This window comes from Cornus florida, unplaced genomic scaffold (genome assembly GCF_030987335.1).
Source record: "Cornus florida cultivar Cherokee Brave unplaced genomic scaffold, ASM3098733v1 CherokeeBrave_3.0.0_Hap2_Chr08, whole genome shotgun sequence".
Taxonomy (NCBI): domain Eukaryota; kingdom Viridiplantae; phylum Streptophyta; class Magnoliopsida; order Cornales; family Cornaceae; genus Cornus; species Cornus florida.
This window is the reverse complement of record NW_026775578.1, coordinates 31431856-31448497: the sequence shown is the minus strand read 5'-3', so window position 1 is coordinate 31448497 and position 16642 is coordinate 31431856. Positions and strand designations below refer to the sequence as shown.

The 16642-nt window shown below is 35.4% G+C and overlaps 2 protein-coding genes across 2 annotated transcripts; both read left to right on the top strand.

Moving 5' to 3' along the window:
• Positions 1-257: 257 nt before the first annotated feature.
• On the top strand, positions 258-7897 carry LOC132271121 (protein BTR1-like). The gene is made up of 8 exons (XM_059772398.1): positions 258-703; positions 2406-2644; positions 2724-2830; positions 4782-4975; positions 6124-6248; positions 7094-7189; positions 7263-7324; positions 7425-7897. The coding sequence occupies exons 1-8, from the start codon at positions 592-594 to the stop codon at positions 7510-7512; spliced, it is 1023 nt and encodes a 340-aa protein (XP_059628381.1). The 5' UTR covers positions 258-591; the 3' UTR covers positions 7513-7897.
• A 2326-nt stretch (positions 7898-10223) lies between these two features.
• LOC132271120 (probable small nuclear ribonucleoprotein F) lies at positions 10224-16580 on the top strand. The gene is made up of 5 exons (XM_059772397.1): positions 10224-10337; positions 12029-12116; positions 12229-12266; positions 12618-12682; positions 16323-16580. Exons 1-5 carry the CDS (start codon positions 10332-10334, stop codon positions 16390-16392), a joined length of 267 nt encoding a protein of 88 aa, XP_059628380.1. The 5' UTR covers positions 10224-10331; the 3' UTR covers positions 16393-16580.
• The last annotated feature ends 62 nt before the right edge of the window (positions 16581-16642 follow it).

Sequence of the window (16642 nt, the reverse complement as noted above, 5' to 3'; positions counted from 1 at the left end):
GCCCCAACTAAAAAAAAAAAAAAAAGGTTTAATGCCATTTGAAGAAAACACTCGTACATATAACCTAAAAAAAAAGTAAAAATAAAATAAATAAATTTTGGTAACTCGTAAACACTTCACCTTCAGTCTTATTTTTTAAATTATAAGAGAGGTTATTATTATTTAAGTAATCTATGAAGCATAGGGAAGTATAATTATTATTATTATTATTTTTAAAAGAAAGGGCAAAGAAGTTAGTTGCTCTGTATTAAGAGAAAAAAATACACCATATGAAAGGCGGTTTTGACGTTCGCGAACAGAAAAGAGGTGAGAGAGAGAGCGCAGAGAGCAAACTGGCACAATCCTACAGCTTAGCGCATGCTTCGAGTCTTCGACCATTACAACCTCCCAACTCAGACTCTATTCCCATATTTCGCGCCACAATCGACACCTACACAACCACTTTCTCTCTCTCTCTCTAAAACTCGTCCTCAATCACATCTACACCTTCACTTTCTCTCTCTAGCCATTCTTCTCATTCTCTCTCTATATGCATATACATCATACAGACATATCTCTCTCTCTTTCCCTCGTCAACGAAGATAATCAGAAATGGAATCAACAGGATTTCGTTACGCTTCATCCACTCAGGCTCCACCAAAGCGTTCTCCGCCGCTCAAATCACCAGTTCCAAGTGCATCGGCTCCAAGTTCATCGGTTCCTAGTGCGTCTCTCTCTCTCTCACACACACATTGAGATCTATGGTATCTAATCTGCTTTCCGTTTAGCGTTGCGTGTGTTTGAATTTTCTTCAATGTTTATCGCTTATAAATTATATCAGAACTCTTATTTGTTTATCACTCTGTTTTTCTTCTAGAAAGACTACAGGTGAGCTTCTTCAGAATTTGGTGGCTTTTGATAATTGTTTAACTGAATCAAAACCCTAGAAATAGTCGAATTATTGTGTTTTGTTGTAATTGATTAGTTGGACTCGAATTAATTGGTTGCATGATGAATGAAGTTGATTATTTGAAGTTTGCTTTATTTCTCCTTTTGACGGAATTCTTTTCCAATTTTTATTCTGAAATTCAACATTTTAAATGTGAGCTATTTCTGCTCTGAATTTTATTTTTGCTGTGCTTTTCCAGTGAAAGTTTAGTGTATGGATAGTGATTGTTGAGAAAATCATTTTACTTGATAAATGCAGCTGACATTTGTTCCACAATGTTGCTCACTAACTTCACAAGAATTTAGGAATAATTTGTTGACATTCTATTTTATTCTGGAAATACTTTTTTTTTGCTTTAGAAATAAAATTTGTTTTATTTTTACTTGAAATAACAAGAACATAAATTTTAAAAGCTTATGAAGCAGTTTCTTACCTTACCATAATTTTTTACATTACCTGTATGAGGTTCAATCTTAGATGACCGCAGATTGAACAAAAAGATTTTAGTATATATGCATATTTCAGTTCGGTTGAAACAATGTTTTATTCTTGGTATTTAGCAAATGCCATTTCTAAGAAATCATGAAAATCATGGTAGGATAGCATAAATTGCATTCAATTTGTTAAGGTCATGTAATTAGGGTCCACTTATTCAATTATTTAGGTTTCTTGATAGCATGTATAGAAGATTTTGGAAATAAATGTTGTTGCAAATGTGTTTGCCCTATGTATTTGTTGCTCTATTATTTTCTTTTCATTGGATTTTAGCATCGCATGTGATCTGAAAGTTTCCTAGTATGTAGAAAGGGGCTTTTGGTTTTATCATTTTTGTAATGCTCCCTGATTGATAACTCGAATAAACTTTTTGCTTGATTAAAATTTCTTATTTAGTGCTTTGGTTGATTGATCATCATTATGTTTATACAATGATTTTATGGAGGCAACTGTTCTGAACAAAGCTTGTACAGAGACACATGCGAAGTTGGCTCTCACTTTTAGAGTAAATTTGTGCCGGTTTCATGACTTTCTGCTGCATCAGGGTAGTTAAGAATTGAGTTGTCCCTCATCAGTTTTCTTGTTGACTATAAACCTGTTAAGATGCTTGGGTTAACTTCTCACAGTTTAGTCACTTCACTGTGTTTGTGGATTATTGCATGGATGGAAGAGTGTCATTTCTATGATTTTTTTTTACTATTGTCAGCCTTGGTAATTTATCCACAGTGGGTCTGATGTCGCTTTGATTTGGCAATTGGATATTGATAACTATCAATTTTCCTTTTATAGATAACTTCCAAAAAGGAAATTTTCCTTTTATAGATTTGAAGTGATTTTTTTTTTTTTTTTTTTTTAATGGTTTTTGCCAATCATTGTATTCTGTTTTTCTCTTCTTGCTCAAAGCGTGGGCTAACATGTAAATGGATTCTAGCTTAGTCCTTATTGCTAATTTTTGTCTTTTTTCGTAATTGCTATTTGCCAGATTATACGAAGAAGAATACATACCTTAGGTTCCTTGTATCAAATGGTAAAGCTGGCTCTGTGATTGGAAAAGGCGGTTCAGCAATTTCTGATTTTCAGGCTCAGACTGGAGCACGGATTCAGTTGTCACTCAATCATGAAGTTTATCCGGGAACATCCGATAGGATTGTTATGGTTACTGGAACAGGTGATGAGATACTCATGGCAGTGGACTTAATTCTTGCTAAATTGGAAAGTGAGGTAATTTAATCGACATATATTTTAATCAGTATAGACTTCTGAATATTTTTTTAAAAGGAATTTTCCATTTGTTGCTTAGGTTTTGGTTGACGGTAGTAATGATGTTGACCCAAGATCAAAAGTGAGACTAATTGCACCAAATAGCTCTTGTGGTGGAATTATTGGGAAAGGAGGTGCCACCATCAAGTATGAACACCCCTTGCTGTGTTTTTTATTGCTGAAAGCATTTCTTAGTTACCATATTTTTTATTATGCTACTAGAAGAAGAACCTGTCAGCTTAAGTATGGTAATTCATGAGATGTTAAAGTTACATGCTTGCCATGTTTCTCCTATTTGTTTTATTTTCTTTTTCTAATCAAGCAAATGATTCCTTTGTTTACTTTGAATTTTTTGTGTTATAATTTTTTTTATGAGTGTTAGTTCAGTCTTAGTCTTGACTGTCATAATAAACAACCTGATCCTTTAGGTGACACTGAAGATGTTTAAAGTTGTTTCCTCCAATTGTATTCTTTATGATTTGGTTTGGAAATGTAATAGCATTTGTTTGGTACTGGCCCCCACGTGTGCCATAGTCCTGGACTTGGGGTCGCTGCCAAACTGAATTCCCATGGGTAGACTGTAGACAGCTCGACTGAGTTTAGAAAAGTGGCCAGGCGACTGTGAGAAGGCAGCGTAGATCCTTCTCTTGAGTTCATAATGCCTCAATGAAGAGACTTCAAATTTTACCAAGTTACTGAAAAATAATGAGTAATATATAGGCCGAAATGAAAAACTTGCAAAAATCTTACCACAAAATAAGGAACTAGTAAAACGAATAGTGGAATAATAAATGAGCTGATGTTGGTAGGGAGACTTCAAGGGTGGTCTTTGTCTTTTATACTTGCAGTAGAATACTGCTTTTAACCATCTTATGACAAGTGGCTTTCATACATTCCTTGGAGGAGCTGCTTGTCTTAAAAGTCTTTTTGAAAGAAGCCGTGCATCTTCAAAAATCCTCCTTACAATTTTTCCATGTCTAATGTTGGACAACGTCTCCCTTCCCCATCTTTTGAGGAGACCATCCATGATATAGAACTCCTTGGAAGTCTCCTATTATTGATTAACTTATATTCTAGACCGAATATTTTGGGAAAATATTTCATGTATCTCCAATCACAGGAAATTCTATCAGCCTATCTGAACCAAATACTTTCCCTAAAATGTCATCTTAGAAAACCCAGTATTTTGCACCACTCTTCAAGTATCAATCACAACAAGATCTATCATTTTCGGGCTTCCTTAAATTTTTGATCGCCCACACTTCCTAAAATATCGGTCTCTACTTGAATGATTTAGCTGTAAACATCTCCTAATTTGTCAGTCTTTCCTAACACGTCTGTTTGCTACGGTTGATTATTTGGGAGAAAGAGGCTGTTTGCATGTTATAAACTGATTTTTTACCCTCACATAATTTTTTTTTTGTTTGGGGGGGGGGGGGGGGGGGGGGGGGGGGGGGAAGCTTTAAGTTGTTTTGGTCACACAAACTTGAGAGATTGTGCATTTATCTTGTTGTAGAGAGAATAAGGTTTTGGTGTTTAAATCTGAAAAAGCACCTGTTTTCCCGTGTGGCTTGATTGATCAAGTGACATGTCAATCGATTGGCATGACTTTAGTATCCTTCGATTGATAGCTCGATCGATGAAGTGCTTAGGAATCCAAAAGTTATAAAATTTTAAGAAAGTTTCCAAAACAGTTTTGATGCATACCAATTAGGCTTTTCCAAATCAAATCATGAATTATCAAAACCTTAATGCATGAATGCACGGACCTAAATTTGGTGAGGGTATATAGTAATGCCAATTTACCTTTATACCGCTGGTCTCGAAGATTATGCTTTTATCTTTATTGAAGATTGAGTTTCGTTAATGACATTGACCAAGAGGCAACTAACTTGGCACTAACTAACTTCTAAAATTCTAGCTAAACAAATAAAAAAAAAAACAAAATTACAGACTCTAAAATATGCCAACTTAAGTCCGATTGACCTAACAATATGTAAATAATTAGTTTATCATGAGACTAGCTAATATTTATTATTTTATTTTCACAAGTTTTGTGTTTTTTCACAACTGTTTTGTTTGTGTATTGTTTGAACAGGTCATTTATCGAAGACTCTCGAGCTCGTATTAAGATATCCCCAAATAATAATAATTATATTGGGTTGAATGATAGGCTAGTAACATTGACTGGTACTCTAGAAGAACTGATGAGGGCTATTGAATTGATTCTGTTGAAATTGATGGAGGATCCTAATTATGTGCAGTCCTTTAGTGTACCGTTTACATATGCAGGTATGTTTTCTTTGATTAGTTTACTAAATCCAATTCAATCTATTCACGCATCAAATTTAGTGAGGGCAGTTAATGAGGGGAGGGGCATCTGAGAGGGAATTTTTCTGTGGGATTGGGCATCCTATATAGCTTATCATCGTTATACGTCATATGATAATGTATATCTTGTAACTTGGTTAAACAATGCTCTTTGTGAGATCTACCCAAAGCTTTCTAGGGGTCAATCTGCTTCATCTCTTTGCAATGGTATCATATCCTTTTTGAGAAAAACAATTGATTCTATCAATTTAAATGACAAAATATTACATGCTCATGCTAGATATTTCTGGAAAAGGGTGGCTTCACTTTTCATGACGTGCTATAGGAAGCATACCAGCTTTGCACAATATTTCTCTATTGATATTCTCCACACAAAAAAAGTCTAAAAAAATGAATGTTGTTTACAGTGGACATCAACTCCACCTGTGTTTGTTATGTTTTTTGGCAAAATGGTTCATATAATTTTCTAATGATATGGAATTAGAAATGGAAGTTTGTGATTTAAATTTATCTTCCCTTACCAATGTAATTTTTTCACCTTGATAAGTTAAGTTTGTTATTAGGTAATCATCTTTCATTATTTGAGTGATCCAGCTGAGATTAGTTCTTCATCTTTTTTTTTTTTTTTACTTCCTCCTGGTAAAGAGTTGCTGGAGAGCTTCTTTCACCTTGAAACTTGGCATGTTGCTGAATCTTGAACTCTGATATGGTCTTTGGTGAATACATTGCATAAATTATTCTGCTTGTTTTCTTTATATGTGAAAATTGTAAATGCCTAAACCCCAGTGGGAGAATTCTTCCCCTGCAAAAGCCAGGCAATGTGAAATTTGAAGATTTGTGTATATAGGAAATCAGAGGCTCTTTAGATATCTATTATTCAACCTCCTGCTTTCCCTGTTACTGTTTAACAAATAGCGGGGACAATTTTTTGACAAAGTTTGTCATTATGCAGCTCTGTTTTATAGCATTGATTGTTAATTATGATACACAAGAACTTACTGCTGTTGATTTGAATTACACGCTTCTCCGTGGCTGCTGATAGTGTTTTATTTCGGAAGTATAATAGCGAAAGATGATGTCTAATTAGTCTACGTAAATTTGAATTTTAGGTGTTCTATATGCTGGTTTTCCTGGTATTCCAAATCCATATATGCTTCCGACTGTTGCAACAACAGGATACAATGCAATGAACTTTGGCCCCAGTGGAGCTAGAGGAAGACCTCAGAATAGCAAGGTTCATTCTCCTCAAATATTTTCTTTGCTATGTATGCTTTATTTTTCTCAGAATACTTGTAATTGCATTTACAGTAGACTATATTACTATTTTGATTTGGCATAGAAGATGGCTATGTAGAATTATTTATTGGTGTGCTATGAGGTGGGGCTTCACTAGGAACAAGCGACGCCCATTCTTACACACATTGGTCCACTGGTATCCATCCTGTATCTCTCTGAGTTTTCCGAATCCTATCCTTCTATATGCTTTATTGGAACCTAGCCTGAAAATCCCTGAATAGTGTTGGGATGTTTAGGTACATTATTTATTTATTTATTTATTTTTTTGGGGGGGTGGTGGGGGTGCTCGAATCTTCTACCTTCCATTTGGAATGAGGAGGATATTAGACTTGGGCTAAGCCCGTCGTGGTTGTTTAGGTACTTTTTCTTATGTTGTATAATAGATCAATGCTGGATTAGCTTAAGTTCAAGTTCGAAAGTGTAATATACCCTTCTCTGCTGGTGGTCATCACTGCAACTTAAATGTCTAAAACACAACTACGGGTGTGGTCTCCTGGGAATGATTGCTTACATTTTCTTAAGAATGGCGAATGTGGATTTTTACGGGCTCTGTAGCTTGTTTAGAACATCTCTGTGTTATCCTTCTACTTGAATTTTGTGGACATTCATGTCTTCCATTCTCTCTAGGGTTATTCAATTATAAAGTGTATTTGTCTTCAGTCTGCATTAAATCTCCTGTAGTCCATCAAGTAGTGTAATAGATTTTATCATGCATTACTTTCTTTCTGTAACATTTATAAGTTCATCGAGTTTGATTAACAGAAGCCTCCTGGGATTTTGCAGGAACCTCGGGGTAACTCGGTGACTATTGGTGTTGCAGATGAGCATATTGGGATTGTCGTCGGACGTGGTGGAAGAAATCTTATGGAGATCAGTCAGGTACACGAATGGGTTTCCTTTTAGCTCCTTCCTTTCCTACATCATCTCTAACTGCTTTCTTTGTATTTTGCAGTATAGTGGAGCTAGGATAAAAATATCAAATAGGGGTGATTTCATGTCCGGGACAACCAATAGGTATATAATCTTTTTAAAGCCATCTATCGATTAATTGGCGGTGAGTTACAGAAAAATGAATGTTCGAACTCATTTGATTTTAATACACCTTATTTGGCAGGAAAGTGACCATCACAGGGTCACAGAAGGCAATTAATTTAGCAGAGGCCATGATACTCCACAAAGTAGCTTCTGCTTCCGAGAGTTGAAGGTGGCATTGCAAGTTATACTAAGCCTGAGATAATTTTTTTTTTTTTTTTGAGGAATCATCGTTTCGTTGAAATATTAATTTTAAAAAATTATTTTTCCCCTCCTCCAATTCTGAGGTCTCTTAATTGGCTTCAGTTGATATTCATCATCAGCTTTATTGTTGTTAGTCATCATTATGACCGTTGTATTCTTTGTTCTTGATCATTCATGCCTCACGTCAAAACCATGGGGGTATTATAAAGGGCTGTTTGGTAGGGATTTTGACTTCAGGGAGTGATTTGTATAAAAATTGGGTTGGGCTCTCCTGGAGGGCAGTCGCTGTTGGAACTGTATGGTTGATTGTTACCATTTTTGTTGATTTGAGAATGATTAGTTTTCTTTTTATATTCTTGATTCTTTGATGGAATTGATAGTAGTGATTCCAAAATTGTTAGGTTGAAGTTTCGGTTACTATAAATATTGAAGAACAATGACACACGTTCAGAATCTCGAATTCTGAAAGTGAGAGGGAAATGATGGGGCTCACCACCTCTCTTGCATTCTGGAACTAGAGTTTTGCCACACGATTCCATTCGAGATGTGAAATACATAGATCAATCCAATGACCGGCCTTGCTCGGGCTTGCCCTATAGATATAATTCATTTACGTCCAAGCAAGTCTGGTCGTGCACCAAGATACCTGAACTTACATATTGTCGTACGGGTTAATTCCTTGCACACACTTTCAATAACATAATACTACGGTTTGGTACGGAGGAATGGAATGGAATGGAATGGAATGGAATGCTCATTCCAATCATTTATTTGTTTGGTATTCAACTTAAAGTAACCTATAGAATGATCATTCCATTCCCAAGTAATTTATTTTAAAAAATCAACTTCTCAAAACATCCTCATATTCCAAGTCCAAAAACCACCATTACCTTCCACCACAATCATCTCCACCTTTCATCACCACCACCACTACCACTGCCTTCCACTATCACCAACTTTCACCATCGCCCATCACTTTCCACCACCACCGCCTCCATCGTCTTTCACCACTGCCGCCACCACCACTGCTACTGCATTTCACTACCACCACCACCACCTTTCACCACCACCACCATTACTGCCACTACCTTTCACCACCGTTACCGCCACCGTTTGCCACAACCACCACTGCCACCTTTCACGACCGCTACCTTTCACCACCTTCTACCACCACCATTGCCATTGCCTTTCACCACATTCCACCACCACCGTCGCCTTCGCCTTTCACCATTGCCACCGCCTTCCACCATCACCCCTGTTATTGCCTTCACTGCCACCACCACCGCCATCGCCATAGCCCATCACCACCGCCGCCGCCTTCCACCACCGCCAACAACACCGCCATCACTTTCCACCACTGTCATCGCTTTCTACCACCTTCCATCACAACCACCATCACCACTACCTTCCACCACTGCCACCGCCACCACCTTTCACCATCACCACCACCTTCCATCATCGCCGCCGCCTTCCAACACCACCGCCATCGTCACCACCTTTCACCACCACCGCCACTTCCACTACCTTCCACCACCAATATAGTCACACCATAACCACCACAATACTGTCACCGCCTTCCATCAATACCACTGCCACCTTCCACTACCACTGCTGCCACCAATTTCCACCATTGCCACCACCGCCACCTTCCAACACCACCACCTACACTATTATCGCTTTTCACCATCTACCACCACCACTGCTACAATTTATTTTTAAAAAATTATTAGAGAATATCATTTTGTTAATTTTATTTAATTTATTTGTTACTAAGAGGATATTTTGGAGAATTCAATTAGAAATTTATTCCATTCTAAAATTTAAATTGGTCTAACCAAACCCTGTAATGGTTATTATCATTCCATTCATACACATCTCATATTTACAACCAAACAATAGAATGAGAATGACCATTTTATTCCATTCTCACTTGAATTTCATCCCATTCTGATAGTGTATATTTCTTTACTTCAATCATATGCATTTAATGCTTTTCTTAGTATGCATAGTGAATTGTAGCAATGACAATTTTTAGAGTAACTTACAAGAAATTGTAATTAATCATCTACTTTTTAACGTTAAGGACTAGAAGGTTACTTTTTGCTTACGAGAGTTTAATTCTCAAACATTAAATTCATTATATATTAACATATACTATATTAATAACGTAATAAAAATGCGTGAAAAATATATAATTTCTTTTATGTTTCCCTTTTTACATGTTCGAACATTTTAAAACAAATAATATAAAAATATGTTGTTGTTCGATGGTTAGAATCTGGACCTATAATGATATTGATGCTTTATGTGACAGACATTCTAAAATTATCTAACACTTGTGTGGAATTATGTAGGTTTGCATAAAATACTCTGTATTTCTATAGCCTGCAGAAAAATGTTTTTTATAATTCAATTTTAGAATCTTTACACTTAAAAATATTCGTGTTAGTGGTTATATATGGAGGCTAGTTCTATGCATTCACTTCATGCCTATATGAGGTAGAATGGCATTCAAGCAGTTTAAAGGGTGGAGGGAATATGTTTTTTTTGTGTGGGTATATGGGTCTTTTTCATTTCTTTTTTCTTTTTTTGGGAATAGTAACATTAACTCTCGCACGACGTCGTTTAACGCAGCCGTCTGATTTTTGAAGCACTTTAATAATGATATATATACACTTTATGAGTAGTAAAATCCTAAATAAACCTGCGACTCCAAAACCCTAACCTTAACCCTAGCCTGCGACGCAAAGAGGAGTAGTCTTCCCGAATCCTCGTAACATCTTCAATGGCAGTAAGTATTCTAAGATTTACTTCAACCTTTTCATATGGTTTTGTATACTTCTATTACTTTTCCCAGAAAATATTTTCCGAGATCTTATGCTTTAGTTCAAAATCGCGTTGCATTCCGATTTTTTTTTTCCTCTTTCTTTATTTTTTATAATTTTAGGCTTTCGATATTGTCTAAATTGATGTATTTTGTGTAAGGAGTTATAAAATAAAGCAGATAAACACTTGTTCGTGTGTCAGTTTGTGTGATGCGCAGGAAAGTAACTTTACTGCAATTGAGCTGAATCTCATTGCAAAGTCATAAAAATTTATGCACTGTATTAATTCGTGGCTGATATGCAAACAATATGTTGTTGTAATATATGAATTTAGTTTTCAAACGTTAAAATTATAGTCTTTGTTTAATTTTTTTTTTTTTTTTTCTTTAGCTGGTATGTAATTTTTTATTTTATAATTTTGAAGTTTGATAGTTAATAGAATTGGAAGGGGCTATTGCACTATTAAGATATTCTACTTGTAACAGTTGACAAGAGGCTCGTAGGACCAAATTTGACCACCCTGTTTAGGTCATAAATTGTGAAGGTTTTTCATGTTGTCAATCTTACATCAATTTCAAAATATATTGCAAGATGCTTTTGCTTTTGTTGTATGGATAAAGTTATTTATACTTCACATGTAAACCTTGAAATTTTCAAAGGTGAATTAGAGATGAAATGTCATCAATAAGAATAAATGGTTTGGTTGCATGGATTAGTTTAAAAGGATTCTGTAAACAATCTAGCTAGAGGTTCATTGGTTTTGAAGTTTGTTGTGGAATGGCTTAGGGAACACACTACGACTTGGGTTATAGTTGTTGTAAGTTCATTATGCTAGCAATGATTAAATTTATTTATTTATTTATTTTTTTTGAGAACAGAAATATACACCTAACTGGCCTAGGTTGAGGCATTTCATTCCTGCACAAACTGCCCATCTACATTTCATTTGGTTGAGCCCTGAGGCATTTGCTCTCCTGATTTGAAGATTAGATATTAGCTCTTTAATCTTATCCCTTTTAAAGGGTTATAATTTTTATATGACTTGGTGAATTGGATTTTTTCATCTAATTGACTGGTTGTGATACTGGATTTTTTAAATTAGGTTTTGTAGGAAGTAACTTGCAGGCGGTTTACACTTAAAAGGGTTTTGAAAAGGAAAATAGGTTTTATGAGGTATGTTTTATTGGGTTAAGTGTGTATCGAGTAAAACTACCATAGTGACAGTAGATTTTTAATGCTTGAAATTAAGAAAAAGAAGTATAATAATAAAAATAATAAGGAAAATAAGAACAATAACTAGAAGAAATGAGAAAGAGAGAGAAGAACAAGGGAATCACACTTTCACTAAGCATGACTAAGGTTGAAGCTTCTCATATCAATTATTTACCATCTCCAAAATGATGATTTGTTGATTACCTTCCATGGAACATTAATTACTAATGTTTATATTTTTGGTTTAGAGTGAATCTTTTTTATTTTTTTTGGGATAAATTTTTCAATGTGTAATTGATGGTGTATGTTTATGTGATACGGAACCGAAGGGCTACATTTCATTGGCTGGCAATATTGTTTATGACTTCTCGTCAAAGTACATTTTATGCTTCACGAGCTATCTTTGATTGTTTAATTGCATTAATTATTTATCTGGACATTGCAGACTGTACCAGTTAATCCAAAACCGTTCTTGAACAATTTGACTGGAAAGCCTGTCATTGTAAAACTCAAATGGGGAATGGAATACAAAGGTACCTTGCTTTCAATTTTTTCCCTCCCCTTTTTCTGTGTCTTTTTTTTTTTTTTTTTTCTTCATTTTCCTGCAATCTAAATTTCTTTTTACAATATATGTTTTCCTTTCAGGTTATCTCGCCTCTGTAGATTCGTACATGAACTTGCAGGTATCACCACAAAGTCTATCATGAATTTATTTGTATTCGGATATTATGTTTGTATTTGCATGCTTGTTTGCGTGTGTGCATGTCTCTGTCTCTCTGTGTTTCAGAATCTGCTCTTATTTGTATATGATGTATGCTTTTTGTTACAGTCCTGATATGTGGTTCCTGAGGCACCATTTTGAGTAGCTTATGCAATTTAAGATTGTCTTTGCAATCTGACCAAATGATAATGTTCTTACACGTGATTTATATTTTTTTGCCATGGTTGCGTGAGGGAATTGCTGTATTTTAGAGCTATTTTAACCTTTCTCAGCATTACATACATTTTAATAATTTATGTGATCTAATCTGCAGCTGGCTAACACTGAAGAATATATTGAGGGCCAATTCACTGGAAATCTCGGAGAGATCCTAATCAGGTAACTTCCCCAAATGCTGTAGTTTTCCACTTGAATCATAATACCCTAACAGTACCATGATACGCAAGTTTCTCAAGTTTGAGTCGTATGTATTTTTGTAGAACTTTCACATACAGGTGAATGATCTTGAAGCTCTATCTAGTTGCCAAGAAGATGAAAATGAAAATATTAGTAGTTTGCACTGGTTTTATTGTGTAATTTTGAAATTTTTTTTTAGTTCCTCCACATTTTCAATGACCAGATAGAGCAAAAGCTATAAGATGTTAAAAGTTTTTGAGGTTTTTCTTCTTGGGAGAAAGAAGAGGAGTGTAAGTGGATTTAATGATATATGGAAAAATCAAACTGGTTTCTGCACATACTATGCAACCATTTGGGTACGACGCTCCCCCCTCCACCCCGCCCCCCCTTCTTCCTTTCATTTTCTTATTTTTCCAAGTAAACCTGGTTGAACTGCGACTAATTTCCATTTGTATTACCATAATTTGAAAAAATTTGGGTCTCGATTTTGTGTTTTAATTGTTTTCCAACTCCATTGATATTGATGTTTTCAGTTTTGTAGTAAATCACATAATTTCCAATACCATCTTTGTTGATAATTCGAAATGTCTTTCCTGCTAAGTCCTTGGTGTCATTTTATGTTCTATTCTCCTCCATGTGTTGTTGTAGGGATGGAAAAATGGATAGAAGGGAAAGGAGGAGGGATGGATGAGACATCTCTAGGTAGGGATGGCATTCATCCCTCCTTTTATTTGGTAAAATGGAAATAGATGCTGTTGTTGTTTTACTAATATACCCTTAAATTGTGGGCCATGAGGGATGGCTCATCCCTCCATCCTTCTCTTCCCTCCAATTCTCCCTCTTACCAAATGATTGAGACTTATTCCATCCCACCTCTTTTCTATCCTTCGCTCCTGCCAAATGAAGCATAACGGTTTGAACTTGATGGACGAGGTTTTTGATCAATTGTAGTTCCCGTTTATGAAGGTGCCACAAAAGTTGTATTGTACACGGTATTTCCAAAATGCGTGGGCGATGTGTCTAATCCACCATGATGTTGAAAGGGTTATGTTATACAGTACTTTCAACATGTTGATTTCACTATTATAGGCCTGAATTGTATCATAGGATTAGATTGAAGTTCTTTTCAGTATTATTAATTGATTAGGATGGTAAAATGGGTTATGTAAAGCCATGTGGTGATGAGTCCTCTTTCCTCAAAACTCATAAAAAGAAGGGGTACAATGGTGGCCTGAAATTTTGAGGCTAAGTTGAAAGGAAGGTCAAGGGGGAGGGAGGTTGATTAAGCATTGTGTAAGGAATTTTGTTACTGAGCTACTTACAATGGATTTGATCAGCCTATCATCATCTTCATCCTTGCTTTATTCCTATATGAATGAGGTCGGCCACATGAATTCTCTGTATCCATTGCAATCTATCACCCACCAAATCACCTGTTATTTTTAACTTTTTAAAGTATTTCTAACAACATCCCATGTTATTTTTGGTCTCCCATCCGTCTCTTACCTTCTATGGAAATTGAACTTCTTCTTCTTACCACCTACCGGGGCATCTATAGTTCTTAGGTTTATGTGCCCTAACCCTCTAAGTCTACTCTCTCTTATTTTCTCTTTGATGGGTGCGACACTTAATTTTTCTCTTACACTTTCATTTGTGACCCTACACCTTCTAGTCACTCCAACTATCCATCTTAAAATTCTCATTTTCACTACATGAAGACGTTGTTTTGTTTCCTTTTTAAAACCCAACATTCCTCTCCATGAAGTATAGTTGGCCTAATAATGGTCCTATAAAATTTTCCTTTTAACCTATTTGTTATTCTTTTATCACGTAAGATGCCACTAGATTGTCTCCATTTTGTCCACCCCGATCCATTTCTACTAGTTGTATCACTATCCATCTTTTCATCCTTTTGTATTATTGATCCTAAATAGTGAAAGTGATTATTTTGAGTAATCTTTCGGTTATCGAATGTTATCATTATATTATCATGAATTGAATCTTTATTAAATTTACATTCCATATATTCCGTTTTAGTTCGACTAAATCTCAATCCTTTTGATTCTAAAAGCATTTCTCCATATTTCTAATTTTATTGCTATGTTTTCCTTAGAAGTATCTACTATAACACAATATCATCGGCAAACATAATGCACCATGGAATGTCTTCTTGGATATCTTTTGTTGTTTCATCTAAAATTATTGCAAATAGGAATGGACTTGGCACCGATCCTTGATTTAATTGTATGACTGATTAATTTAATTCCTCTATAATTGCCACTTTATTGTATATCACTTTTTTTTGGGTACTATTGTACTTTTCCTCCACTCATTTGGGCCCGTACCTTCTTTTAGAATGTTGTTAAACAACTTTGTTAGCCACTCAATTCCTACCTTCCCTAATGTTCTCCAAGTTTGGGTATATTATCTGGACCTACTGTTTTATTACTCTCCATCTTCTTAAGTGTGTCCTTTACTTCTTTATTGGTGATCTTGTTTATCATTCCTATATTAAATTTTATTTACTTCAACTTCCTCTCTAAGGTATCCCTCACTTGATAAATTCAGAAGTAATTTTTTCCTCTTACTAATACCTCATTTTCTTATGACTAAAATTGTATTATCTACTTCATTCATGTCTTTAGTTGATCTATCTGGGTTCTTTGCTAGTATATAAAATAACTTTTTCACCCTCTTTCTTGCCTAGTTTTTCATATAAGTCATTTAGCGAGTTTTGCTTAGCTTTAATCACTATCTTCTTGGCTTCACTTTTGAGCTCATTATTTGTGGCTAAATCTTTTTGTTGCTTCCGATTTCTTCAGCAATTGATTAAATATTTTAGAATTGCAGATTGTTGGAGCATTATTGATACCTTGGTACTGGATAGAAACTTTTAAGGGAACTTGTAACTAATTAATCTATTACGTATGGAACTGGACATTCTACTTTCAGATCATTTAGCTGAAGTAAAAGTTGCTACTCGTAATAACATTTGACATCAATGAAACATATTGAGCTGAGAATCTGAAACTATAGTATCACGGGCAATTAAATCCCTCTGCTTACAGTCACACACAGAGATGAATCCTCCGATAGGAAGAGCAAATTGGCTGCCAAGATGATCTGACAAGCAGCACAATTTAGGGCCACACTAAATATCATGTTTTCTTGATCAAGGCATATTTCTGGCATGACTTAAAATACTCGAACCTTTAAATGAGTTGCTTTGAGAGTTGTCGTTAAAATTAGTTATCCCACCACGGGGCCTCTAACCTGGATGGTATGATCTCTCCTCCCCAAGGGGGAGATTGAGAGTTCGAGCCCCATTAGGGCCATGTTGTGGGTATTGGTGTGTTTATCTTTAACTTCCAGAAAAAATTAAAAATAGTATTCCATCATGGGTAAAACATAGTAAGTAAAATATTTCACTGGAAACAAGGTACTCATTGGAGTACAAAGTGTCACTTCAACGTCACATAAAAACCTCCAAATTTTGCTGATTAACTATACTGCCTATTTGATACACAATTATATATGTACTTTGTAGAAGAATTTTTATAGCAATAAATTACCTTTATATGAATGGTTAGCACTTGTCTGATTTGTGTATTTTCATTGGCAGATGTAACAATGTTCTTTATCTTCGCGGGGTACCGGAGGATGAACAAATAGAGGAAGCTGCTCAAGACTAAGTAGTTAGTCATTGCCCTCTGAATAGAATTCTGGTTTCTGTTTGGATCTATTGTTATAAACCCTCGGCAGTTGGATGCCCTTCCAGAAGTGTAGGTGGTTATTTGATGCATACACTAACTCTATCATGTAAAATATGCTCACTTGAGCAGATGCCATCTCTGTGAAATGTTTTTTTAGTTCAACTAAACTAGCATGGAGTTTTACTATTTCGTCGAGATGCTGGATTTTGCATGGCAATGAATTTGCGGA

Coding starts and splice junctions, on each gene's coding strand:
- LOC132271121 (XM_059772398.1), top strand. CDS start 592: ATGGAATCAACAGGATTTCGTTACGCTTCATCCACTCAGGCTCCACCA. Junction 2,645..2,723: donor TTGCTAAATTGGAAAGTGAG/GTAATTTAATCG, acceptor TTTGTTGCTTAG/GTTTTGGTTGACGGTAGTAA. Junction 7,325..7,424: donor ATGTCCGGGACAACCAATAG/GTATATAATCTT, acceptor CTTATTTGGCAG/GAAAGTGACCATCACAGGGT.
- LOC132271120 (XM_059772397.1), top strand. Junction 12,267..12,617: donor ATTCGTACATGAACTTGCAG/GTATCACCACAA, acceptor TCTAATCTGCAG/CTGGCTAACACTGAAGAATA. Junction 12,683..16,322: donor CTCGGAGAGATCCTAATCAG/GTAACTTCCCCA, acceptor TTTCATTGGCAG/ATGTAACAATGTTCTTTATC.